Here is a 27,497-nt window from a genome sequence, read left to right as displayed (position 1 = left end):
AGTAGTCCGCTGGCTGTTTACAGGCCCTCAGGTAGCAAGCTGCAAGCCGCTAACATCGACGAGCTCGTGCCATATTCTAGCATTTAATCAATGACAGCGTAATAAATTTAGTGTATTAAATTAGCTATTGAAAATGAATTTGGGAGGGTGTTGTGTTGACGTTGGTCTCAACAGTAAATGATGGGAATATAAACAGCGATCAGGACATCAAGTGCATCTGTCAGCACCTGTGACATTCATTTCAATTGACCACAGAGGGCAATACTGCCCGAACATGGCCGCCTCTTGGAATAGGTGAAAATCTGTTTAATTCAACAAACACAATATTAATCAGAATACTGTGTTTAGACTACTGAGGGCACATACAATATATTGTTGCCCAAAACAATTTTCACTCTCTTTCCCCTTTACTGTCTCGTCAAGTCAGTCATCAAAATGTGGTCACAATGACTCGAGTCCCCATCTCTGGTTGGTATCGTTGTGGTATGGTGACCTCTATGAGTCCAGAAGCCGGAAGATTGGACTGATCCAGCTGAGAAATGAGCCTGTGGCGGTCTGGACACACGCTGAACCTGCACAGCAAAACACACACACACACACACACACACACACACACCACTCAAAATAAGAAAGGAATATTTGACTTTCAGAAGAAATTTGAGCATGAACTTTAAAAGCACTATGAACTTTACAGGTGGATTAAGGCCTTCCACACACAAAGATTTTTCAAATCAAGATTATTTTTTAATCTATGACAGACTTTATGCATAAAGATAAAAACATCAGGCATTTAACAATTTTGATTGTATTTTGTGTGGTGTGCTCCGACAATCTCAACACAGAACACCACACACAAAGATTATGTTCCGCCGTCAATCTCAAATCTCACAAAACTGAAGAAGAAACACTTCCGGATATCTTTTCCATGTTTCAGAAACGGGGATCTTTTCTTGATTGGCTATATTCTGTTACACGTCATGGGACGGTGGTCGACTGGTGAAAGCATCTGCCTCACAGTAAAAGGCAAACCTTAGTGGAGTGCAGAGGTTGTGTGGTGGAATGAGGGAGAAGTAACTCAGATGTAGGTAGGAGCGAGGTCATGAAGTGCTTCATAAGTATTCAAAAGGATCGGATAGTTGATTCTGAATTTTACTGGAAGCCAATGGAGGGATGCAAGGACAGGGATTATGTGGGACAAACGGCTGCTTCTTTGTTCAAGTCTAGCTGCTGTACTTTGGATTAACTGTGATTGTTTGAGAGAAGGCGGCACGGAATCATGAGGTCAAAGGAACTGCCTGAAGAGCTCAGAGACAGAATTGTGGCAAGGGACAGATCTGACCAAGGTTACAAAAACATTTCTGCTGCACTTAAGGTTCCTAAGAGCACAGTGGCCTCCACAATCCTTAAATGGAAGATGTTGAGTTTGGCATCACCCACAAAAACGAGGGTTTGCCTGAAGGTTTGTAAATTGAATGTTTGTACAAAAACATTTGTATTGTTCTTATCCATATTATCTTCAAATGTTGTTTAAACCTGCACACTCCAAAACTTTTCAGGTGGCGACAGAGCGGCCGCTCAGTCTTGCCCTCCTCTTGGGCCTCGTCAGCCGCTTCCGCGAAGGCCAGCAGCTCTGCTGGTAGCAGAGCGTGGCTTCGTTTGAGATAGCGCACCAGGCCACCAACGTGCTGCGCGTTCCTCTCAGAGACCAGCAGAAAGGACTTGCAGACTTGAGGACCTTTCGACGTTGTGTTCTGGGAGGAAGGCTTGAGAAGGAAAAAAGAGATGCAATTAAGAGTCGCATCCAGTCCAGATCTACAACACCCGGTCCTGGTCTTACAGGCTCTGAGAGGTTTCGGAAGTTGCTGCTCATGCAGAAGAGTCTGCTTCCAAACATTTTGGGAGACCTTGGGAATCCGAAATGGACCACACAGGTGGCATCTGTCAGCGCTAAACATCTCAGGCACTCATTGGTGATGACTAAAACACAACAAAAGCAGTGCAAGAATTTTGAATATTCTGTTTAGTGTGAGCATCAGTGTTGATTTTGGTGATACGGTTTTAAGGACAGGGCATGGGAACAAAAAGGAGGTCTAAGGAAAGGCTTGACGATATGAGTTTTTAGGCGGTGTTTGAAACAGTCCAAGGATTTGGCAGATCTAATAGATTGTGGAAAGTTAATTCCACACAGTTTGGTCTAAACATGCACTGTCACCTTTAGATTTGCAGTTCGTGCGGGGGGTGGCTAAAAGGCAAAGCTTAGTGGAGTGGAGCGGTTGTGTGGTGGAATGGGGGACAAGTAGCTCAGAGATGTAGGTAGGAGCGAGGTCATGAAGTGCTTCATAAGTATTCAAAAGGATCGGATAGTTGATTCTGAATTTTACTGGAAGCCAATGGAGGGATGCAAGGACAGGGAATATGTGGGCCAAACGGCTGCTTGTTTGTTAAAGTCTAGCTTTATTTTGGATTAACTGTAATTGTTTGAGAGAAGGCGGCATGGTAACCGACTGGTTAGAGCGTCTGCCTCACAGTTCTGAGGACCGGGGTTCAATCCCTGGCCCCGCCTGTGTGGAGTTTGCATGTTCTCCCCGTGCCTGGGTGGGATTTCTCCGGGCACTCCGGTTTCCTCCCACTTCCCAAAAACATAGAATTGACAACTCTAAATTGTTCGTAGGTGTGAGTGTGAGTGCAAATGGTTGTTTGTTTGTATGTGCCTTGCGATTGGCTGGCAACCAGTTCAGGGTGTACCCTGCCTCCTGCCCGATGATAGCTGGGATAGGCTCCAGCACGCCCGCGACTCTAGTGAGGAGAAGTGGCTCAGAAAATGGATAGATGTTTGAGAGAAAACTGACTGAGACGGAGTTGCAATAAGCGAACCAGGAAAAGATAAGTGTATGGATTAATTACTTAAAGGCCTAAGGCTGCAAAATAGGTCTTCTTCGAGCAATATTTCTTAATCGAAGATTGCAGGACTGACCGTTTGCAGACATGATGATCATGATGAACTACTCGAAGATAATACAGAGATTCTTAGCAGTGGAGTTAATATTCCAGTGAAGTGGGCCAATAGACTGAGTAGCAGCAGTGACAAAGATTTCTGGACCAATTAGAATAACGTTCGGTTAGGATTTGTATTTTTTTAACTTTTTGTCAGGATTTTGTGTTTTTGTCAGGATTCTGATGAAAATATTGGGTCATCCATTGTTTGGTCGCAGCTAGACACTCAAAGAGGGCAGTGAGTTGGTTAAAGTTATTGCATTTAGCAGCGAAATAGATCTGGGTATTATCAGCATAACAATGGTATGATATTTCCTGAAAGCAGCTGAACAACTGACCGAGAGGGAGCATGTATAATGAAAACAGTATTGGACCAAGGACGGAGCCCTGGGGGACACCGCAGTGGAGGGGACCTAAAGGATGTGTCGTGATTGTTTACACCAGTGCTTCTCAAATAGTGGGGCGCGACCCCCCCAGGGGGTCACGTTCCGATGCCAGACCCTGAAGAACAAGATTTGCCGTATGAAATAATAAAAAATAAAGTGTAATTGCACATCCACTGCAGTAGATGACAGTAGTGCTCTCGTTGCATTTGCTCTATGGCGTCGTATTGTTCAATGTTATATAGTGGCTTACTCGCGGGCACTGCGGGTGGGGAGAGGGGGTTGCAAATGTTTTCTTCTTCCTGGTGGGGTCGTAACAGAAAACAATTGAGAAGCACTGGCTTACATGGACAATAAAAGATTTCAATCTGTGAAATCGGAATGAACACAGTATAATGCTGTCCCAGAAATACCAACCACCAAAATGTCCATGTGTATGTACATTTGTACAATTTGGCATGATTGTTTTGCTGAAGAGTATATCTGCTTCCCTTATATCCAAGACAAATTTCCAAGAGGAGACAATTATGTTTATCCTGATCTTCAGGAGGAGCAACAAAGTGTGACGATGCGAAGTGTGCCGTGCTTTACCCAGAATGACGTGTGTGCCGGGTCTAATACTTTTGGCCCACTGCTGGTGCACAAAGTCAAAGGTGTGTGTTAAACCCTCATGAGTCTTCATACAGAAACCCAATTTACTGCTCACAGCCTGGTGGGAGACAAGAAAACACACATTTGGCTAGGCAATATGGCCTTACAATAAAATTGACAAAAATCTGATTTGAATTGATTTTTCTCCCCTTTGCTGATACGAAAAGCTAAGTTTTCCTCCTTTTTTCCCCCCTCTCCAGGATTTTCTCTATTCCTCCAGAAAGCAAGCAAGCTTTGAAATTTTTTAAAATTTTTTATTAAAGTTTTTATTTCCCCCCAGCATTATCTTAGCAAGGTGACCTCATAAATATACCGGGTGATTGAAAAGTAACTCCCTATTTTTAAGTACTAATTAATTTCTGAACTATAATTCTTACAAGAAATGAACATGAGAAAAAAAGTGTATTGCATGGAGTGTTATTTAAAATTCGATATGGGCACCAGCATTAGCCACCAGTTTCTCAAGCCGCCTGGGAACCGCATTAACTGATTTCACAAGGAACTGTTGTGGGACGGAAGACATAACTTCTCGTATTCGCCCTTCAAGTTCTTCTAAAGTCATTGGTAGAATAGACTCGCTCCTTTAATCATGGAACATACACACAAAAAAAAAAAAAAATTTACAGCATATGAATAAATAAGTATTTTAAAATAGGGAGTTACTTTTCTATTACCCTGTAGAGTATATGCGCCATGAAAGCAGATACATTGTGTCTAAAGTTTCCAATGTGAATGATTCACTGCTTTTCCATTGTACAGTAGGTACGGAAAGTATTCAGACCCCCTTAAATTCCACTTTTTTTATATTGCAGCCATTTGCTAAAATCATTTAAGTTAATTTTTTTTCTACATTAATGTAACTAACTAAAACTGAAATATCACACAGCCATAAGTATTCAGACCATTTGCTCAGTATTTAGTAGAAGCCCCCTTCTGAGCTAATACAGCCGTGAGTCTTTTTGGGAATGATGCAACAACCTTTCACACCTGGATTTGGGGATCATCTGCCATTCCTCCTCGCAGAGCCTCTCCAGTTCTGTCAGGTTGGATGGTGAACGTTGGTGGGCAGCCATTTTCAGGTCTTTCCAGAGATGCTCCATTGGGTTTAAGTCAGGGCTCTGGCAGGGCCATTCAAAAACAGTCACGGAGTTGTTCTGACGCCACTGCTTCATATTTTTAGCTGTGTGCTTCGCGTCATTGTCTGGTTGGAAGGTGAGCCTTCGGCCCAGTTTGAGGTTTTGAGCGCTCTGGAGAAGGTGTTCGTCCAGGATATCCCCGTACTTGACCGCATTCATCTTTTCTTCGATTGCAACTGGTTTCCCTGTCCCTGCAGCTGAAAAACACACCCACAGCATAATTCTGCCACCACCATGCTTCACTGTTGGGACCATATTGGACAAGGTGATGAGCAGTGCCTGGTTTTCTCCACACATGCCACTTAGAGTTAAGGCCAATAATTTCTATCTTGGTCTCATCAGACCAGAGAATCTAATTTCTCACCATCTTGGAGCCTTTCAGTTGTTTTTTAGCAAACTCCATGCGGGCTTTCATGAGTCTTGCACTGAGGAGAGGCTTCCGTCGGGCCACTCTGCCATAAAGCCCCGACTGGTGGAGGGCCGCAGTGATGGTTGACTTTCGAGAACTTTCTCCCATCTCCCGACTGCATCTTTGGAGCTCAGCCACAGTGATCTTTGGGTTCTTCATGACCTCTCTCACCAAGGCTCTTTCTCCTTCGATTGCTTGGTTTGGCCGGACGGCCAGCTCTAGGAAGGGTTCCGGTCGTCCCAAACGTATACTATTTCAGGATTATGGAGGCCACTGTGCTCTTAGGAACCTTACGTGCAGCAGAAATGTTTTTGTAACCTTGGCCAGATCTGTGCCTTGCCACAATTCTGTCTCTGAGCTCTTCAGGCAGTTCCCTTGACCTCATGATTCTCATTTGCTCTGGCATGTACTGTGAGCTGTAAGACCTTATATAGACAAGGATGTGGCTTTCCTAATCGAGTCCAATCAGTATAATCAAACACAGCTGGACTCCAATGAAGGTGTAGAACCATTTTACGGATGATCAGAAAAAAAATGGACAGCACCAGAGTAAATAAATCAGCAAAAATTTCAAAAATTCCGTTTTGTTTTTTTTCTGTCAACATGGGGTGCTCTGTGTACATTCATGAGGAAAAAACGAACTTAAATGATTTTAACAAATGGCTACAATATTAACCACTGTACCCACTGTATATATGTGCACTGTGCCTTTGGCAATATTTAGCAACACTGACTCCATGTTTGCCTTCCTCTGAGATCTTTTTTTTTTCTTTTTTTGTCATACATTCGGACTATGATAACCGTGAACAAATATCGTGGTTTCAGTGTCATGGTATCGTCCGTGTAGATTCTGAGGGGTTAGGGTTAGTTTTGAAGAACTGAAGAGGCCTTTTGGATTAAAGTTGAAACGTCTTCAACAAACAAGAACAATCGAGTAGCCTTGATTCAAACTTTGCGGCTTGTCACGGTCTTGCAATAACAGCTCTCATATGTATTATTTTGAAATGTTTGGGTAAATAACTTTTTCCAATAAACGTGTTCAGTAGGTACAATAGTAAATGCAAAAAGAAAATAGCTTTTTCTAAATAAAACGAAAATGTATTACATTGGTAAAAGAGACGGTTTTTTTTTCATCAACGGGAAAAGTTGTCAGGGGCTCGCATCAACAGCAGAAGGGGTCGTGGGCGATTTGAAAAATTAAATCTTCCTGTCAAACTCAGATTATCAATAAAACCAATTCACAACACAGATTCATCATTGCTACTCACTTTGTGGACATCTTCAACCTCTTCAGCGGCGTTGCAGATGATGACAGTCTTCTGGCCCACATCAGGGCAGAAATCTATCACACTCAACAGTGTGGCGATCTTGCTGCTCTCCAAGGTCATGAGGACGACCTGTGATAAGACATCATCACCACAATTCCAGCCACAGTGTCAAACGACAGAAGAGGAGAAGTTCCTCTGTAGTGACCTGCTGCACGTTTCCATAGAGGGCTGCTTCTTCAGGAGCTGCGATGACCATGCAAGCGTAGGGCATATGATTGGCAATCAAAGCCTCCATTTGACCCGTCCATCGCTTGGCTACAGCGACCAGCTGCTGCGGACACAATGACATTTCCTGGCGGGAGATGACCTTCTGAAAATGCTGCAAGATTATCTCCATCTGACAAGGGGAGGAACCAATGATGCTTTAGGTGTCATTAGGGAACAAACTATTTCCCGAATATACAGTAACAATAACTTTGGAAAATTCCAACAGAATGGTATAGTTTCCATTCTTAATTACACTTCAGTAAAATACAGACCATATATACTGTATTCATGTATTTTTAAGTTTAAACTGTCCTACACACTTTAAACAAATTTAAACTTATTAAAACTTTACAGTATTCCCTAGCGCTCCTCTGTTCGCACAGTTCTCCAAGTGAGAGGCAAACACCATATAATTTCGTCTAAATGAAAGTCCGCTATCTTAATGCCTACATATAATGCAAACAGTCATAGACAGGGTCACAGAAATAAACAGTTGTTACAGTATTTATAAACCCTCAAACAATTGCTACTTTAATACACGGAGCAGCACAATACAGCAATACTCACAGGCATATAGTCCCTCTACTCTGTGGGTACAAGCACTATTAGTGGTGATTAGTTTGGGGCCTTCTCTGCCTCTTCTTGGTCTTAATTACACTGCATATCCTCCAGTCGAGCTCAGTGCTGCTCGGCATGTTGTGACGCAACGTGGTATGACATTAAAAATGGCAACGGATGTCAAAGGATGTTTCTGTCATGTGCAATATGTGTAGCCACACCGGGCACCGCAACCCCCCAAAAAAAAAATAATAATTGCTTGGTAAAATATGTTTTACTCTGTAGGAGTACGAGGAGGGATCCATGGTAAGTGCACGTGTAACAGAGTGAATGTAAACTTCAGTGCTGACGCTGAAACATACACAAATCTTAAGAACCAACGTTACACAAACATGACGTGAGTGATTCAGTACAGATATTACAACTGTTGTTCTTATTCCTAAAATACATTGAAAACAAACTAACACAATACTTACCTTAATCACAGTACCATAAATTATACAAAAAAAAAAAAAGCAGGTGAAAAAACACAGAACACACACATAGGGCGCCATTCTAGCCAGAGCCGCCACTGATGATATTACTGATAATCATGATATGAAATGTTCATATTTTTCGATCTTTAGGTAAGAGTTCACAGGACAAACAAAACGCTGCCAAAGCGTCACCTGGTCTGGAGCCAGCGTGAAGAGCTGGTCGGCCTCATCCAGCACAAGGTGACCGAAACGCAGGAACAGAAAGCAGTGACATGACAGGAGACGCACGAGACTGAAGGGAGTAGTCACTAACAGCAGGCCTGGAAAAGATAACGGAAGAAAACTCAGGTCAGTTTAGTAGTTTAGTCAATTTAAGGTGCTTACACATTGCACTTCCATTTGCACGGTGCCGACAGCAGGGTGGGGCGCACGACAGGCCAGGGACGGATCCTAATATTTTGAATTCATAAAAATAAATACAAAATTATCTAAAGTTGTTTTTCTGTTTTCATTCCACTGCTTTTACTTTTAGATTTTTGCCATTGTATCATTTCAGTGTCGGTATTGAGGTATTTTATTTTGGTATAGTATCAAAGTCAAAGCCAACAATGCAAATCGGGTCGACAAAATACGCAGATAAGCAGGTGCTTCTGGGAAGAAGGGTCGATGGGGAAATAAATTATAATAAAATACGCAAATAGGTGAATCCACAATCCGCAAATGCTGAACCGGCAATATGCAGGGTATACCATAATCAAAACGTTTATAGAGAGAAAAAAAAAAATTATATATATATATATATATATACATATATATATATATATATTTATTATAACAAAGTCGGCGGCACGGTGGACAATTGGTTCGCACATCTGCCTCACAGTTCCGAGGACCGGGGTTCAAATCCCGGCCCCGCCTTTGTGGAGTTTGCATGTTCTCCCGGTGCATGCGTGGGTTTTCTCTGGGCACGCCAGTTTCCTTCCACATCCCAAAAACATACATGGTAGGTTGGCTGAAGACTCTAAGATTGCCCTTAAGTGTGAATGTGTGTGCGAATGGTTGTTTGTTTCTGTGCGTCCTGCGATTGGCTAGCGACCAGTTCAGGTGAAAACCGCCTCTCGCCCGAAGATTGCTGGGATGGGCTCCAGCACTACCCTTGTGAGGATAAGCGGAACAGAAGATGAATGAATGAATAACAAAGTCAGAATTTATAGCTTTCGGATAAAGCCGTAATGTTAATGTTTTCTTTCAAAGACTGACTCTGTTGGGATAAAAAAAGTCCCAACAGAGTCAGAAAAAAAAAAAAGTCCTTTCCGACAAGACTTAAGTTGTAGTTTTCCAAGATAAAGTCGCAATATGACATCAAAATTAACAGTTAACAAGGGAAGAAAGTCATTTTAATGCAGCCCTATGGGGGGCACAAGTCAGTGCAAACTGTAGGCCGGTCCCAAGCCCGGATAAATGCAGAGGGTTCCGTCAGGAAGGGCATCCGGCTTAAAACCTTGCCAAACAAATATGAGCGTTCACCCAAAGAATTCCATACCGGATCGGTCGTGCCCCGGGTTAACAACGTCCGCCACCGGCGCAGTCAACCTGCGGGGCACCATTGGAAATTCAGCTACTGTGGGTCGAAGTCAAAGAAGAAGAAGAGGTTCTTCGGCAGAAAGAGAAGAAGAAAACACAGAGCCTAGAACTGAATGTGGGGACTTTGAATGTTGGGACTATGACAGGAAAATCTCGGGAGTTGGTTGACATGATGATTAGGAGAAAGGTTGATATATTGTGTGTCCAGGAGACCAGGTGGAAAGGCAGTAAGGCTAGAAGTTTAGGGGCAGGGTTTAAATTATTTTACCATGGTGTAGAAGGGAAAAGAAATTGAGTTGGGGTTATTTTAAAAGAAGAGTTGGCTAAGAATGTCTTGGAGGTGAAGAGTGTATCAGATCGAGTGATGAGGCTGAAATTATAAATTAAGGGTGTTATGTGTCATGTGATTAGTGGCTATGCCCCACAGGTAGGATGTGACCTAGAGGTGAAAGAGAAATTCTGGAAGGAGCTAGATGATGTAGTTCTGAGCATCCCAGACAGAGAGAGAGTCGTAATTGGTGCAGATTGTAATGGACATGTTGGTGAAGGTAATAGGGGTGATGAAGAAGTGATGGGGAAGTACGGCATCCAGGAAAGGAACTTGGAGGGACAGATGGTGGTAGATTTTGCAACAAGGATGCAAATGGCTGTAGTTAACACTTTTTTCCAGAAGAGGCACGAACATAGGGTGACCTACAAGAGCGGAGGTAAAAGCACACAGGTGGATTACATCTTGTGCAGACGATGTCATCTGAAGGAGGTTACCGACTGTAAGGTAGTGGTAGGGGAGAGTGTGGCTAGACAGCATAGGATGGTGGTGTGTAAGAGGACTCTGGTGGTGGGGAGGAAAATTCGGAAGACAAAGGCAGAGAAGAGAACCATGTGGCGGAAGCTGAGACAGGACGAGTGTTGTGCAGCTTTTCGGGAAGAGGTGATACAGGTTCTCGGTGGACGGGAGGAGCTTCCAGAAGACTGGACCACTGCCGCCAAGGTGATCAGAGAAGCAGGCAGGAGAGTACTTGGTGTATCTTCTGGCAGGAAAGGAGAGAAGGAGACTTGGTGGTGGAACCTCACAGTACAGGAAATCATACAAGGAAAAAGGTTAGCAAAGAAGAAGTGGGACACGGAGAGGACCGAGGAGAGGCGAAAGGAATACATTGAGATGCGACACAGGGCAAAGGTCGAGGTGGCAAAGGCAAAACAAGAGGCATATGATGACATGTATGGCAGGTTGGACACTAAAGAAGGAGAAAAGGATCTATACAGGCTGGCCAGACAGAGGGATAGAGATGGGAAGGATGTGCAGCAGGTTAGGGTGATTAAGATAGAGATGGAAATATGTTGACTGGTGCCAGCAGTGTGCTCGCTCGATGGAAAGAATACTTCGAGGAGTTGATGAATGAGGAAAATGATAGAGAAGGGAGAGTAGAAGAGGCAAGTGTGGTGGACCAGGAAGTGGCAATGATTAGTAAGGGGGAAGGTAGAAAGGCATTAAAGAGAATGAAAAATGGAAAGGCAGTTGGTCCTGATGACATTCCTGTGGAGGTATGGAAGCATCTAGGAGAGGTGGCTGTGGAGTTTCTGACCAGCTTGTTCAATAGAATTCTAGCGGGTGAGAAGATGCCTGAGGAATGGAGGAAAAGCATACTGGTGCCCATTTTTAAGAACAAAGGTGATGTGCAGAGCTGTGGAAACTATCGAGGAATAAAGTTGATGAGCCACACAATGAAGTTATGGGAAAGAGTCGTGGAGGCTAGACTCAGGACAGAAGTGAGTATTTGCGAGCAACAGTTTGGTTTCATGCCGAGAAAGAGTACCACAGATGCATTATTTGCTTTGAGGATGTTGATGGAAAAGTACAGAGAAGGTCAGAAGGAGCTACATTGTGTCTTTGTAGATCTAGAGAAAGCCTATGACAGAGTACCCAGAGAGGAACTGTGGTACTGCATGCGGAAGTCTGGAGTGGCAGAGAAGTATGTTAGAATAATACAGGACATGTACAAGGGCGGCAGAACAGCGGTGAGGTGTTCTGTAGGTGTGACAGACGAATTGAAGGTGGACGTGGGACTGCATCAGGGATCAGCCCTGAGCCCCTTCCTTTGTGCAGTGGTGATGGATAGGCTGACAGATGAGATTAGACTGGAATTCCCGTGGACCATGATGTTTGCAGATGACATTGTGATCTGCAGTGAAAGAAGGGAGCAGCTGGAGGAACAGTTAGAAAGATGGAGGCATGCACTGGAAAGAAGAGGAATGAAGATGAGCCGAAGTAAAACAGAATATATGTGCATGAATGAGAGAGGTGGTGGGGGAAGAATGAGGCTACAGGGAGAAGAGATAGCAAGGATGGAGGACTTGAAATACTTGGGGTCAACCATCCGGAGCAATGGTGAGTGTGGTCAGGAAGTGAAGAAACGGGTCTAAGCAGGTTGGAACGGGTGGAGGAAGGTGTCAGGTGTGTTATGTGACAGAATAGTCTCTGCTCGGATGAAGGGCAAAGTTTATAAAACAGTGGTGAGGCCGGCCATGATGCACGGATTAGAGACAGTGGCACTGAAGAGACAACAGGAAGCAGAGCTGGAGGTGGCGGAAATGAAGATGTTGAGGTTCGCTCTTGGAGTGACCAGGTTGGATAAAATTAGAAATGAGCTCATCAGAGGGACAGCCAAGGTTCGATGTTTTGGAGACAAAGTTAGAAAGAGCAGACTTTAATGGTTTGAACACATCCAGAGGACAAATAGTGAGTATATTGGTAGAAGGAGGATGAGGATGGAGCTGCCAGGCAAGAGAGCTAGAGGAAGACCAAAGAGAAGGTTGATGGATGTTGTGAGGGAAGACATGATGGCAGTTGGTGTTCGAGAGGAGGATGCAGGAAATAGGCTTACATGGAAAAGGATGACGCGCTGTGGCGACCCCTAAAGGGACAAGCCCAAAGGAAAATTCTAAAAAAAAAAAAAAGAGTATCCCTGTAATTAGCCTTTTGTTCTTATTCATTTGTGGATGTCAGATTTACTGTATGTGATGATGCGTCACAATCATGTCAGAACGTTTATAGGGAGGAGTAATTTGTTTATTATGTTGGTTTTACATACATGCAAACAAGGCATGAAAAAGGTGACCATAAAAAAAAGAATTTTTTAAAAAGAAAGAAATTGTAGTGGTGGGGTCTGGAGGGATCCCCGGGCTCCCGCAGAGACTTTTTGGGATATTAACATAAATCAAGCAATTTAGAAGACTCTGAAGAGTACAATAAGGAAAAATAATTTTCTTCACGCATAAAAATATTTATTTCCACCGCTCAAGTATATGTTGATGTACAAATTTCAGATTAAAATAAAATTTGCCTCATTCCTTTGCTTTTTTGTTTTGGCCTCCAACTTGAGCCAGGCCCATCTCCACCTGATGCCAGCTTCAAGCTGTGCCACATGAATAGCATCCACCTCTTCAAGCACTCTCATTCTGGAAAAGAATTGACTAAAATCATTCGTCCGTTTTACTTAATTTTTCACTATTACCAACTTTAAAGGCTAATCCAAAGTGCTTCCTCCAGGAAAACATTAAATCCAATATTTGTCTGCTTTTACTGGCCATTTCTGACTTTGAAGTTAGTTCATTCTGTGTTGTGACAATCCCTAACATAAATCCCTCGCTTAATACATTTAACATTAACATCCGTAAACTAATTAGATAATTGTAGACGCGTTTCCTAATTAATACAAGATGTAGTAGCGGATCAACTCTTGTCACCGAAGTTACGTGTGCTTGGCGGTTCCGCCGGGACCGCGACCCGCAGCACCTCAACGCGAAAATAAGCAAAAATTGATCAAAGTAGCAAGCGACATTTAGATCATTGTAACGGAGTAAAAGTGCCGTTACTTCTTAACAGGAGAAGCGGCGCAAGTGTTTTTTTTGTCTCGTCAACTCCTGTGACTTATCCACAGCAGGTGCCCAGCACACAGGCGGAACCTCAGGCCAATACGCTCGAATATTAGTCCGTCGCGGAGTAATAGTCACAATTACATCTGTGTGTGGATGGTGGACGTGTGAAATGGATCTAGCTGCCAGTGTTCAAGGAGTACAAAACAGTCTATGACACCCAACCCCCCAGGAACAAAAATCATCGGATCTATTTTCAGTTCAAAACTATGAATTTCGCCTAAAGGCGACTGATTTGCATGCATGGTTTTATTAGAGCTTCGGTACCCATGTGCAGGTCTGCGCTTTTGAAAATGTCAACAATTTATTGCAAATTATTTTGCGGACCCACAAGCTACAGCATGACCCCACTTTGAGAACCACTGCAGTTTAACCAAAGTCACGTTCCAGGAACTTACAGTCTTTGGGAATATTGATGTTGTTGGCCTCATCTTTGGCACCACCTATCAGCACACTGGTTGTCTTGAGCCTCTGGGAAACCTTGCTCTCCTCAAGAAGGTCGCACAGCAGGTGGACCTTCTCCCAGCCGGGACACAGCACCACTGCTACTGGCTGCAAGTGCACATAACACGAGCCGCTTGTTTCCATCGTTCTTGGTAACGTAATGTGTGATATTCACAATAGTGCGCTCACGCCCGCTCTGGATGAGGAGACGGTGAAGATGGTGCTGAGCAGTATGTGACTGAGGAGGGGGGCCAGGTAGCTTTGAGGCTGGTCACCAGCATGCGAAATGACCACTGTGTTGTTTCCTCGAGCCACGGCGGCCCAAGTGAGGAGGTCCGCAGGAGACGGGCAAAACTGCTTCCTCTGCAACATCTGGACAAAAAGCAGAAACAAAAAGTGCACACACCGAACGTGTATTTGCCACATTCGCACCACACGTACCAGAGACGAGGAGGGGCTTCATTTGGTAGACACCAACACAATTGTGACATGCTCTGACACTGTGAGATTTCCCAGATGAAATTTTGGCGGCAACAGTGCAAAATCAGATTAGCAACCCCAAGACTTAAATTCCTCCTCATCCATTATTTTGTCTCTTATTACGAGGCTGATTATTATTGATTACTTTTTTCCAATCCCTGCGGACGCCAAGATACCACCATGGAGCCACTCGAAGATTTCATCGACGGATCTTTCGATCGCTTTGTCATGCAAACCAGTGGAGCCCACCATGACGACCACAGCCATCCACTGAAAAGACGAAAGGGTAATTCGTCCACTAGCACTGAAGATTTACAACTTTGCTCTCCTGACACCCATATTCAAGTCCTCTCCTCCATTGGCAAAAAGCACTTCTCGATCTACAACCCCAATTCCAATGAAGTTGGGAGGTTGTGTTAAACGTAAATAAAAACAGAATACAATGATTTGCAAATCATGTTCAGCCTATATTTATTTGAATACACTACAAAGACAAGATATGTAAGGTTCTAACTGATAAACTTTGTTTTTAGCAAATCATTAACTTAGAATTTTATGGCTGCAACACATTCCAAAAAATCTGGGACAGGTAGCAAAAAAGACTGAGAAAGTTGAGGAAGGCTCATCAAACAGCTGTTTGGAACATCCCACAGGTGAACAGGCTAATTGGGAACAGGTGGGTGCCATGATTGGGTAGAAAAGGAGATTCCCTAAATTGCTCAGATGTTCACAAGCAAAGATGGGGTGAGGTTCACCTCTTTGTGAACAAGTGCGTGTGAAAATAGTCCAACAGTTTAAGGACAATGTTCCTCAATGTACAATTGCAATGAATTTAGGTATTTCATCATTTATGGTCCATAATATCATCAAAAGGTTCAGAGAATATGGAGAAATCACTGCATCTAAGCGGCGAGGCCGAAAACCAACATTGAATGCCCGTGACCTTCGTTCCCTCAGGCAGCACGATGCGTAAAGGATATCACCACATGGGCTCAGAAACACTTCAGAAAACCAATGTCAGTAAATACAGTTTGGCGCTACATCCGTAAGTTCAATTTGAAACTCTACTATGCAAAGCAAAAGCCATTTATCAACAACACCCTGAAACACCGCCAGCTTCTCTGGGCCGTTCTGTGGTCCGACGAGTCCATAGTTTAAGGACAATGCTCCTCAACGTACAATTGCAAGGAATTTAGGGATTTCATCATATACGGTCCATAATATAATCAAAAGGTTCAGAGAATCTGGAGAAATCACTGCATGTAAGAAGCAAGGCCGAAAACCAACATCAAATGGCCGTGACCTTCGATCCCTCAGGCGGCACTGCATAAAAAACCGACAACGTGTAAAGGATATAACCGCATGGGCTCAGGAACACTTCATAAAACCAATGTCAGTAAATGCAGTTCGGCGCTACATCCGTAAGTGCAACTTGAAACTCTACTATGCAAAGCAAAAGCCATTTATCAACAACACCCAGAAACACCGCCGGCTTCTCTGGGCCTGAGCTCATCTAAGATGGACTGACGCAAAGTGGAAAAGTGTTCTGTGGTCCGATGAGTCCAAATTTCAAATTGTTTTTGGAAATTGTGGACGTCGTGTCCTCCGGGCCAAAGAGGAAAAGAACCATCCGGAATGTTATGGACCCAAAGTTCAAAAGCCAGCATTTGTGATGGTATGGTGCTGTGTTCATGCCAATGGCATGGGTAACTTACACATCTGTGAAGGCACCATTAATGCTGAAAGGTACATACAGGTTTTGGAGAAACATGCTGCCATCCAAGCAACGTCTTTTTATTTTAAAAGAAGGCTAAGAATGTCTTGGAGGTGCAAAGAGTATCAGATCGAGTGATGAGTCTGAAACTTGAAATTGAGGGTGTTATGTATAATGTGATTAGTGGCTATGCCCCACAGGTAGGATGTGACCTAGTGATGAAAGAGAAATACTGGAAGGAGCTAGACGAAGTAGTTCTGAGCATCCCAGACAGCGAGAGAGTCGTGATTGGTGCAGATTGTAATGGACATGTTTGGTGAATGAAATAGGGGTGAAAAAGAAGTGATGGGTACCTTCGGCATCCAGGAAAGGAACTTGGAGGGACAGGTGGATGATGTGAAAAGGATGGAAATGGCTATAGTGAACACTTTCTTCCAGAAGAGGGAGGAACATAAGGTGACCTACGAAAGCGGAGGTAGAAACACACGGGTGGATTACATCTTGTGCAGACCTGATGGAAGTTACTGACTGTAAGGTAGTGGTAGGGGAAAGTGTGGCTAGACAGCATAGGATGGTGCTGTGTAAGATAACTCTGGTGGTGGGGAGGAAGATTAAGAAGACAAAGGCAGAGCAGAGAACCATGTGGTGGAAGCTGAGAAAGGAAGAGTTTTGTGCAGCTTTTCGAGAAGAGGTGAGAAAGGCTCTCGGTGGACAGGAGGAGCTTCCAGGAGACTGGACCACTACAGCCAAGTTGATCAGAGAGACGGGCAGCAGATTACTTGGTGTATCTTCTGGTAGGGAAGGGGAGATGGAGACTTGGTGGGGGAACCTCACAGTACATGAAATCATCCAAGAGGTTAGCTAAGAAGAAGTGGGACACAGAGGACTGAGAATAGGGGAAAGGAACACATGGAGATACGACGTAGGGCGAAGGGAAAGGCCAAACAAAAAGGCACATGACAACATGTATGCCAGGTTGGACACTAAAGGAGGAGAAAAAGATCTATACAGGTTGGCCAGACAGAGGGCTAGAGATGGAAGGATGTACAGCAGTTTAGGGTGGTTAAGGATAGCGATTGACATGTGTTGACTGGTGCCAGTAGTGTGCTGCATAGATAGGACTACTTTGAGGAGTTGATAAATGACGAAAATGAAAGAGAAGGAAGAGTCGTAGAGGCAAGTGTGGGGGACCAGGAAGTGGCAATTATTAGTCAGGGGGAAGTTAAAAGGGCACTAAAGAGGATGAAAAATGGAAAGGCTGTTGGTCCTGATGACATTCGTGTGGAGGTATGTAAGAATCTAGGAGAGGTGGCTGTGGTGTTTTTGACCAGCTTGTTCAACTGAATTCTAGTGGGTGAGAAGATGCCTGAGGAATGGAGGAAAAGTGGGCTGGTGGCATTTTTAAGAACAAGGGTGGATGTGCAGAGCAGCGGGAACTACAGAGTTGATGAGCCACACAATTAAGTTATGGGAAAGAGTCGTGGAGGCTAGACTCAGGACAGACGTGAGTATTTGTGAGCAACAGTACGGTTTCATGCCTAGAAAGAGTACCATAGATGCATTATTTGCATTGAGGATGTTGATGGAGAAGTACAGAGAAGCTGAGAAGGAGCTACATTGTGTCTCTGTACATCTAGACAAAGCCTATAACAGAATACCCAGAGAGGAACTGTGGTACTGTATGCAGGAGTCTGGAGTGGCAGAAGTATGTTAGAATAATACAGGACATGTACAAGGGCAGCAGAACAGTGGTGAGGTGTGACAGAGGAGTTTATGGTGAAGGTGGGACTGCATCAGTGATCAGCCCTGAGCCCCTTCCTGTTTGCAGTGGTGATGAATAGGATGACGGATGAGGTTAGACTTTAAATCCCGGTGGACCATGATGTTCGCAGATGACATTGTGATCTGCAGTGAAAGCAGGGAGCAGGTGAGGAACAGTGAGAAAGGTGGAGGCATGCACTGGAAAGGAGAGGAATGAAGATGAGCCAGAATATATATATGTACATGAATGAGAAGGGTGGAGGGGGAAGAGTGAGGCTACAAGGAGAAGAGATAGCAAGGGTGGAGGACTTGAAATAATTGGGCTCAACAGTCCAGAGCAATGGTGAGTGTAGTAAGGAAGAGAAGAAACAGGTCCAGGCAGGTTGGAACGGGTTTGGACGGCTTGGAACGGCTTTCCAAGAATCAAGTGTGTTTCTTGTAAATACAACACGTACACACCTCCATATAAAGTTTGTCGTGCGTAAATCCAATGCATTATTTTGTAGTGTCGATACTATTCATTAATTACTTTTTAAAAACAGTTCAGAATGATTGACCATTTTTGTCCAGAAAGCTGAGCACAGAATGATTCAGTTGGACCATAGGTAAATAAATCAATCCATTGATCGAATGAATGAATCGTTACACAGGTTTTTAAATATGTTTGTATTGTAAGTGTGTTATACAAACTTTGAAAAATTTTACTCTGTAACTGCTATGAAAACATGCCTAGGTGTATTTAAATAAAGAATTTCTATTTCGCCACTTTCTCTCATTGCAAGGATGGTCTGGAACGTAACCCCCACGATGCAGAGAGGATTACTATCGGTGAATTCTGAACCGTGAATATGTAGTCCACTAAAAGTAAATAAACAGGACTTAAATAATGAGTCAATTAACATTTATTGAGCATTGCTCCAAAAAGTTTAAAACAAATAGTTATTAAAAATTAAATGCAAATACTATTACCCCATCAGTGATATAGAAGATGGATGTTTGGTTGTTTGGATTGTACTAAAAAGTTAAATACGACGCTCGTGTGCTTAAGCGGTGATTCTTTCGTGTACTACAAGAAGGAGTCTGCATACCACTTGTGGCACTAGTGCCACACTTTAAAAATCACTGCTGTTCAGTAAGGAGTAATTATTCACAGCCGACAGGGAACAAGTGAAAAAAAACGAGTAATACGCTCCCCCCCTAAATGTTTGTAATTGTCTCTCAGTCAAGATGTCACCAGCATCACCAAGACAGTGCTTTTGATCCCATCTTGTTGCACCTGAGAGGATTTCAGAGAGAAGAAAAACAGCATATAGTAGGGGATGTAAAGACCAGTGGACTTGTCGACTTTACTACTCAACAATGACGTTTAGAGCGTGATGTGGATTAGTCGCTAATCACGTTTTTGTCTTGAGGAGTCAATGCCGCTTGCCGCAACAAGTTAATATGCTGAATGAAATGTGTCCGTCGACTTAATTGATTTGTCTTCCATTTCTAAATGTGCATTTTGGGAAAGTAGAGCCAGTAAGGAGGTCACTTATCAAATGGTTAGGCTTTCCAGGGTTGTGCGTCTAAATGTCAGCTGTAGCGATATTAACAATCATTGTTTACCCTGCGGAAGGTGTCAGTGATGGGGGCGTCATCCAGGCTTGAAAACGTCTCCATTGGGAGGTCAGAGTGTACCAGAATGTCACCAGTCTTGGGAGTGCTGGGAAGGACCTGACAACAAAATAACATCATCACCACCTTCTTATCCTGATGAGCCTTTCATTCAACAAGGACGAGTCACATGGACTTGTGGCAGCTATCAGGACCCTGCAAATAAAAGCAGACCTACCGGGTCACCTGCATCTTCTGAATGAAACTTCAGAGATTGTGGATTCAGCCACTCCAAAAGTCTACGAGTGGCAATGAGAAAGGAACGGATTTAGATTAAATAAAAGTCTGGCATTCAAATTAGGCTTTTTATGCTTAGATTTCAATATGCATCATCGGTTACACTGTGTACAAACACCTCGTGCAAGCCCAGTTGTCGTCGGTCCTCTTCATCACGTCCGATTGGCCGGGAGGCAGCCTGCTGAAATGCCACACACAATCACGTCCAACATTTACAATCAACTTGAGTCTGATGTTTCACCAAACCTGGATTGCTCCATTTCCATCTTAGATGAAGGGTTCTCAAACTTTGAGGGTGCAGGGAATCCTTACAAGGGGAATTTTTTTCCCAAGGACCGCAACATAACCCTAACTTCAATTAAATTTAACTACCATGGGTACCCATAAATGTCATAGGAATTAACTAATTCACTGGCATAGATGTTTTATTCGTCAACTGAAATGCAACTCTTTTCTGGCACTGACAAATGCAGTCATCAAGTACGTTTTTCAACGGGTAGGCGTGCAAGAGGGTCTCACCCGGCCTGTCTATGACATTCAGGTTTGCAAACCGCTGTAATGACTAACATGAATAAAGAATCAAGATGGAAAAAGAGGACGAAGAGGAGGGCTGTGTTGCACTGCTGTCAAGTATCAAATGACAGCTGCTCCTCGATTACCCTTCCCCCCCCCCACACACACTGAGCAGTTGGATATTATTGGACGCCCTGAACAACGAGCTTGCGTAGGCGTTGGATGCTGCACATACAGTATATTGTATTGGATTTAACCAAATTCATGTAACCATAAAAAGATAGATCAGTGGTTAAGGAAGAAGCAGGTTGCTGCAGAAACAGGACGTGGGAGTGTGACACGGGATTTTAACAGAGGCTCGCTTATTTGAACGGCCGGTGTACTGCGTACGTATCGCCCACGTACAATTTGGCCACAAGCTTTGCTTTTTTTATCCACAGGTACAATAAATATAGTTAAGTATTGTTGTAAAACACAGTAGATGTATAGTTTATAATGTAATTCAATGGCTTGGGGGCAGCGCAACAGCTATTTTCTGTCCTGTTGCTTTAAACCTGGAAATGAATGTCTCTCTACATTAACAAAAGGTACTGTAACACCTCAGTGTTTACAGAACATAAATGTACTTCATAAATGTACTACTTCTTTAAAAATAACAACATATTACTACAAATTATCTTGTGGACCCACACGCTACAACTTACAGACCCCCATGGTTCCGGGGACCCAAAATTTGAGAACCACCGATCTACAGAGCCTGCACTGATCTTTTAGATGTTTTGTAACTGGTGGTGTCGAACTGGCGGCTTACACTTCCTGTCCTGTGCTGGGCGAGCTGGAAGCATGTGGCGGTGAACACTCTGTCAGCTCCTCAGGTTGACTCACCTGTAATGTTCACGTACGACCGCAATTGTTGTTGTCTCTCATCACGTTACTTTTCAAAATGCTTCAGACGAAACTCACACTTGTCTCGGCCTCGAAGCTGCATTCAGGATTGAGGAACCTCATGAACCTGCGGAGACATCAGCCACAAGGTCAACAGCTGCCAGCCAATCAGATGAGAGCGTATTTTCATAACTCACCTGAACAGAGTGAGGTGGGACTTGAACGCGGTAGCCAGGGAGGCATCGGATTCCTCTAATGTGTCACTGAAACAACACGCTGATGTCACATGACCCTCTCTTTTTTTTTTTTTCGCCGCTCATTCGCAGTGATGCGCTTTCACCTCTCTGATTGGCTGCCCAGTAACGCTTGTCCATCTGTGACCTCTGAGGTGATGCCTCCCTCGTACTCAGGACTCTGACAAAACAGTGACCAAGGATAAAACATGACGACGCCTGTGATGACCATGCCTCAGTGGGACAAATGCACTAATAAACACTGACCTGAGAGGGCGCCGTCATTAGATCACAGGCTCGCAGTCCAGCAGGCTGCATCACTGAGGGTCACATGACAGATTAATGACATCATCATCATTCCATAAGATGATAAAAACGTGTTTTTACCCGGAGGGGGTGCAGTTTCCACTTCTGTTACTGGCACTGGAGCGGCCGCGACCTGTGCTGGCGGCTTCCAGGCAGGTGCTTTGAGGCCGCGGTTTGGAAACCTAAAATGCTGAATATTGAGCTGCTCCAGCTTGCTGCTATTAGACACGTCTTGGCTGTAAATAGCAAACCTCTTGGCCACCAGCTCATCATTCACACAAATCTGAAAATAAGAATAATAGTTTGTAGAATCATTACATATCACTTGAACATTTTGAACAATGATGGCGTAACATTCAACTTTCGGGTACTTTTATCAATGTCTACCATTTAATTTACAGTAAGCAAAGTTTGTATCATTTGATTAATAAACTAACTTGACATAAAAACTTGACCTGAACAAGAGAAATAAATGTCATTTTCTTATTCAGCAATGCAAAATTGTCCTAAATCAGTTGAAAAAAAAACAGACAAGATTTTTGTAACCCAGTGTTACAGAAAAAAAGCAAATCCCATATTCACTGTTTTTGTGCTCAGTTCAAAGCAACAAAAGAATTACTTTTGCTATATAGTTCCTTGGTGGCAAGGAACTGTGTGGCAATCATACGTCTTTTTGGAGGGAAGGGGGTGTCATCTACTCGCGTGCGTTTGGCCATGTTGTGCACCACACTGCTACAATAATTGACATGTATTTCTGTCTCGGTCAGGGTTGGGTATCGTTTGAATTAGAGCGATTCCGGTTCCTTATTTTGATTCCGGTTGCAAACGATTCTCGATTCCAATTCTTTTAGGGGACTGGGTCAAAAAGTTTTCATGGTTTAAATAAAGGTTGTCCAAATTATGAACATCCATTTTCTTAGCAGCCCGCAGCATAGACTTCAAGTTTTTTAAAACCAGTACCAATATCAAACCTATGAACTAAAAGGCAATATGTGTGGAACTAATCCAATTGGCTTAATATTCATTAATTAATGTTTCAGCTAAAGGTTAAATATAGCATTGTTAAAATAGTTATTTGGGACTGTTTCATCACGTCAAATGTTTATATGTGCAAGTTTTAACTTGAGTTCCTGTTTTAAGCTTGTAGCCTTTTATTTTGAAGGGTACGCACCGGAACTTAGCATGTCTCAATGATGCCATAGACTTATTTTATTGTTTAACTCACCCAATTGACTGAGAGTTGACTTGACTGAGGCTCCGCCCGGTGTAGGCTGAGGCTCGGAGCGCGTCAGACGCTACACATCATCAAAGCCTCCTTTGCACAATAAAATCTTATTCCAAGTGTTGCACTTAGGCGACCGGGCATTCATTTTAACAAAGTTAAGACATTTTTGTTCGCCGCTGCCGCCATTGGGCACAAGCACGTCTTCGTGCGCGTTCTTTGTGGGTTTTGCCGCTTCTTTGTTGATTTTCGCCACTTCTTCTTCGGGGTGGGCAGACTGTAGGCATCGAAACTGGGAACCGACATTTTTAACTTTGAACGATTCCGAGAGAACCGGAACGTTAGTCCCGGTTCCAATCGATTCTCGATGCCCAACCCTAGTGTTGGTGATAAAACGCTGCATGGAATGCATTGCAATGGAATCTCTAAGCCCGCCCCTAAAACGAGCCAATGTGGAACTGGGAACTCATAATTTGTGTGGGGGGGGAGGTAAAAAGGGGGAAGATGAAAAAAGAAAAAGCATAGAAGCATAAATTGTCTCCTTTTAAGCGGTTTAATTTCATGTGGAGCCCTCCACTGGAGGGAAATGACTACAATGAATGTTTGCGTTCGTGTGAGGTGACCTTGACACCGTTGACGCTCACGTAGAGCTCGATGGCGGTAGAGTGGGACCCGTCCTGCAGTACCACGGCCTCCACCTGACTCGATGCTTTGACACGAGAAGAACGCGTGAGTGATGAACACTGACAAGCACGCGTGTGCGCGCGTCATATGGCTCACTTTTGAAAAGGTGGTACAAGTAAGACGTGGCCGAGCTGTCCCAGCGGCTGGACGGCCTGCAAACAAAACACCCCCCCCATCACAAGCCGGCGGGAATGTCGAGTTAGTGATGATGAGCGCTCTTACACCAGCTTGGCCTTCTCGCAAACAGACACTTGCAGCGTCAGGGGCTTGACCCTCGCCAGGTGTAACCTCCTCATCATGAACGGGAGCTGGAGGAAGTCCAGCTCGACACGTCGGATTCTCAAATGGGGGCGACAACAAAACGTTTAGACACATCAGCTGCCACATTCACACCCTCGACATAATTTTTACAATGTCAAGTGGCGCTTGTCCTCATCGGGGTCTTAGGTGAGCTCCGCCCTATCCCAGCTGACTTCAGGCGAGAAGCTGGGCACACCCTGGACTGATCATCACCCAATCACAGGGGACATATGAACAGTTCAAAAGCAAAAGCCGTCAAGCGTCATTTAAAGAAAAATAGAGCTACCCCTACTCGACCCTTTCGTTTTGTCTGATACTGGGGAAATCCCTTCTCCGATTGGCTGACAAGTTACCAATAAGTTGGTACGGGCTGAAATTCCGAGGGGTTCTCCAAGTTGACGCGTCGAAATTACTGTGAGGTTTCAAACTGTGACCTCACTTGCCCGAAAACCCGACTGAAATAGCGCATATGGAACATTATTTTGTTGAGAAGAGCAGTGTGGGCAGTGGAATAGAGCATGCGCTTTAGTCATTAATTCTTTTCCACTGAATGTATTTAGGGCGGCCCAGAGGCCGACTGGTTAGCACATCTGCCTCACAGTCCTGAGGACCTGGGCTCAAACCCGGCCTCACCTGTGTGGAGTCTGCATGTTCTCTTCGTGCCTGCGTGGGTTTCGTCCGGGTACTCCGCTTTCCTCCCACATTCCAAAAACATACATGGTAGGTTAATTGACGACTCTAAATTGCCCATAGGTGTGAACGTACAGTGGGTACGGAAAGTTTTCAGACCCCCTTAAATTTTTCACTCTGACCAGAGCAGTGATTTCCAACCTTTATGGAGCCAAGGAACATATTTTACAATTTTAAAAAAATCTCACGTCACACCAACAAATAAAAATGTCACAAAAGGTGGATACATTAACTACTGTATGTACTTCCTGACATATAATAGAAGACCATTCATTTGTTCTGTCTGTCACTATGCCTCACTGGCATAAATAGAAGAACAAAGATACATTCTTTATTGTAAATATAATTTTTTTTAGCAATTAAGTAAATGAACAGGTCATTTAAATAGACACATTGCTCCATCATGTGATCGGTTATCGTTTTTTTTAAACTCTCTGATCGGCCCCAAAAATCCTGATCGTGTAAAGTCTACTTGTCGGCAACAACATTTTACTCAATTCACAATAAAATGGAGAGGTCTGCTTTTGCATTTGAACTCTTCATATCTTCATATACAATTGTAGTTATGGATAATTTAGACTGGAGTCTTCAATGAAGCTAACACGTTAGAGTACCTGTAGAAAAGTCACGCAAGCACAGGGTGAACATGCAAACTCGACACAGGAAGGCCAGAGCTGAGATTCGAACCCCGTACCAGAGAACTGTGAGACACACTTGCTGAACACTGGCGCCAATGTGCGGCCCAGTGTTGACCCATTTAACATTAATTTTTATAATTGGACAAACTTCCCAAAAAATACAGTAGCATGTTGCGCAATTCAAGGAATCACTTAGTTGTGACTGACAAGTGAAGAACAAAAAGTGTGGATACATGCGGCAAGCAGAGAACACACGCGTACGCACGCACGCACACGCACGCACACACACACACACACACACACGCACTGTACAGTAGGCGCTTACTGGCTGAAGAGGACAACCAGAGGTTCTCCGTGGTCCAGCAGGTAACAACAAGCGTAAAACGCGTGCGAGTCTGAGGCGATGGACTCCAGCCGGGCCCGGCACCACATCTTCATCTGGGACCAGTACACCACACACACCTGAGGGCAGCACACACGTCCTCAAGAAACACATGCACACACGACCATGTGACACCGCCGGATGAGTGAAGCTTACCTGTCCCACCGCCAGCGAGGAGGGCGTCACCGCGCACATGTCCCTGGTGACGCCATTGTAGAAGACGTTCATGCGCGTGAAAAGCTCGTCGTACTGACGCTTGTCGAGCGCCTCCACGCCGACGGGGCCGTCCAGCTGCGCCCACATACATGTCGGGTCCACCAGCTGCAACGTTGAAAACAGGGATGCTTACGTACACTTTTACTTCTGCTACAATTAATGCGGCCCGCAGAATACATCAAGGAGACATTTTCTCCTTCTATGCTTTTTTTTTTTTTTTGTGGCCCACAGAATACATTAAAAAAAAGTCATGTCGAGTGTGTGCGCGCATACATTATTTAACATATTTGTACACAGACTGATGAATTGGTTTTAGTGCCTTTAATAAATTAAAGTTGAAGAATGTCAACTCCTGAAGACCTTTTTTTTTTTTTTTTTTTTTAATGCTCTAAGGACAGATTATTACACACGTGTCGAGTAGCTCAATAATTTTGTTTGGGGGGGGGGGGTACAAGTCGTTTTTAAATTTTTCGTATAACATAATTCATTCATTTAATAACAGCCATGTTACCAGCAATTAAAAATTATAACTTTGGAAGACTATATACACTCACTTCTGTCACGTATTCGTAATTACATCGATGATGTGTGAAAGTGGAGCAACGTGACGTTGATTAGGCTCCAGATCATTAGTGCCAACTTACCTTCAAATTCAGCAATTTGAACATCGTCTTCCGCCTCGCAGACGTTCACTGGGTCTTAGAAAAATGTGAATACGGAAAGGACAATAAAATAAAGCGTTATTTAACGACGACACGAATTTGAAGTTAACCTGAAGTCAAACAACGACACGCAATCCAGCAAAATGGCCGCTCGTTAAAAAGCTAACATTAGCCGTTAGCCCCGTTAGAAAAGAAAAACTGAAACTGAACCATACTACATTAACTCGACGCGGTACAAATTTACTGCTTATAATTAGGGCGACGTTTGTAATTACCTCTTTGTTTCTGGTCGAAATTCAACAGAATGCCGAAGCAGTCCTGATGGGGGAAAAAGCACACCTGCCGCTGTGGACAGTAAAGTGTAATTGTAGCTTTGACCACTAGGGGCGCCGTCTCTGGCTACACTGCTTTGGGAGGGGAAACTCCAGCAGCCGAAGCACTCACATACTTGGGTAAAAAAAATTAAATAAAAAAATATTAAATATTCTGGGGAAAGTAGAATTACTGATTCAACTCATTCACTTAACTGAAATAAATTAAAACAAATGTCAACAAAGCATGTCAAAAGTAAAAATGAATTTGTCATTGATATACTAACTGTACCTGTTTTGATCATTTTGCAAAACAAAACTGCACATAAAATAGTTTGTCTCTTTTACTAACTTACTAGTGCTAAACATTGAGAATTTTCCAAGCATCAGTATTTTTTTTAACCAGTTCTTACAATTATTTTTGACATATCACACATCACTGCGGTCATTAGCGTTTGTCAATAGAAAGTGAACCAGCGGCTGTCTGTCCTTGGCTACTTG

General features: G+C 43.7%; 1 protein-coding gene across 1 annotated transcript in view; it reads right to left on the bottom strand.

Moving 5' to 3' along the window:
• Window positions 1-26,691, bottom strand: part of tdrd12 (tudor domain containing 12) — a 42,388-nt gene extending 15,697 nt beyond the window's left edge. The window contains exons 1-24 of the mRNA XM_061704930.1: window positions 26,668-26,691; window positions 25,964-26,128; window positions 25,751-25,887; window positions 24,020-24,136; window positions 23,894-23,949; window positions 23,737-23,822; window positions 21,973-22,174; window positions 21,853-21,905; window positions 21,693-21,766; window positions 21,550-21,615; window positions 21,431-21,479; window positions 21,279-21,352; window positions 20,073-20,132; window positions 19,896-19,956; window positions 19,670-19,777; window positions 14,296-14,478; window positions 14,061-14,214; window positions 8,335-8,462; window positions 7,047-7,238; window positions 6,842-6,970; window positions 3,969-4,086; window positions 1,838-1,977; window positions 1,534-1,763; window positions 494-572 (exon numbers count right to left, since the gene is read on the bottom strand). Of these exons, the coding sequence (XP_061560914.1) occupies window positions 494-572; window positions 1,534-1,763; window positions 1,838-1,977; window positions 3,969-4,086; window positions 6,842-6,970; window positions 7,047-7,238; window positions 8,335-8,462; window positions 14,061-14,214; window positions 14,296-14,478; window positions 19,670-19,777; window positions 19,896-19,956; window positions 20,073-20,132; window positions 21,279-21,352; window positions 21,431-21,479; window positions 21,550-21,615; window positions 21,693-21,766; window positions 21,853-21,905; window positions 21,973-22,174; window positions 23,737-23,822; window positions 23,894-23,949; window positions 24,020-24,136; window positions 25,751-25,887; window positions 25,964-26,128; window positions 26,668-26,691 (2,685 nt within the window). The remainder of the gene's footprint in view (window positions 1-493; window positions 573-1,533; window positions 1,764-1,837; window positions 1,978-3,968; window positions 4,087-6,841; window positions 6,971-7,046; window positions 7,239-8,334; window positions 8,463-14,060; window positions 14,215-14,295; window positions 14,479-19,669; window positions 19,778-19,895; window positions 19,957-20,072; window positions 20,133-21,278; window positions 21,353-21,430; window positions 21,480-21,549; window positions 21,616-21,692; window positions 21,767-21,852; window positions 21,906-21,972; window positions 22,175-23,736; window positions 23,823-23,893; window positions 23,950-24,019; window positions 24,137-25,750; window positions 25,888-25,963; window positions 26,129-26,667) is intronic.
• Between the last annotated feature and the right edge of the window lie 806 nt (window positions 26,692-27,497).

The sequence above is a fragment of the Phycodurus eques genome, chromosome 2 (genome assembly GCF_024500275.1).
Source record: "Phycodurus eques isolate BA_2022a chromosome 2, UOR_Pequ_1.1, whole genome shotgun sequence".
In the NCBI taxonomy this organism is placed as follows: Eukaryota; Metazoa; Chordata; class Actinopteri; order Syngnathiformes; family Syngnathidae; genus Phycodurus; species Phycodurus eques.
This window is presented reverse-complemented; position numbering and strand designations above follow the sequence as displayed.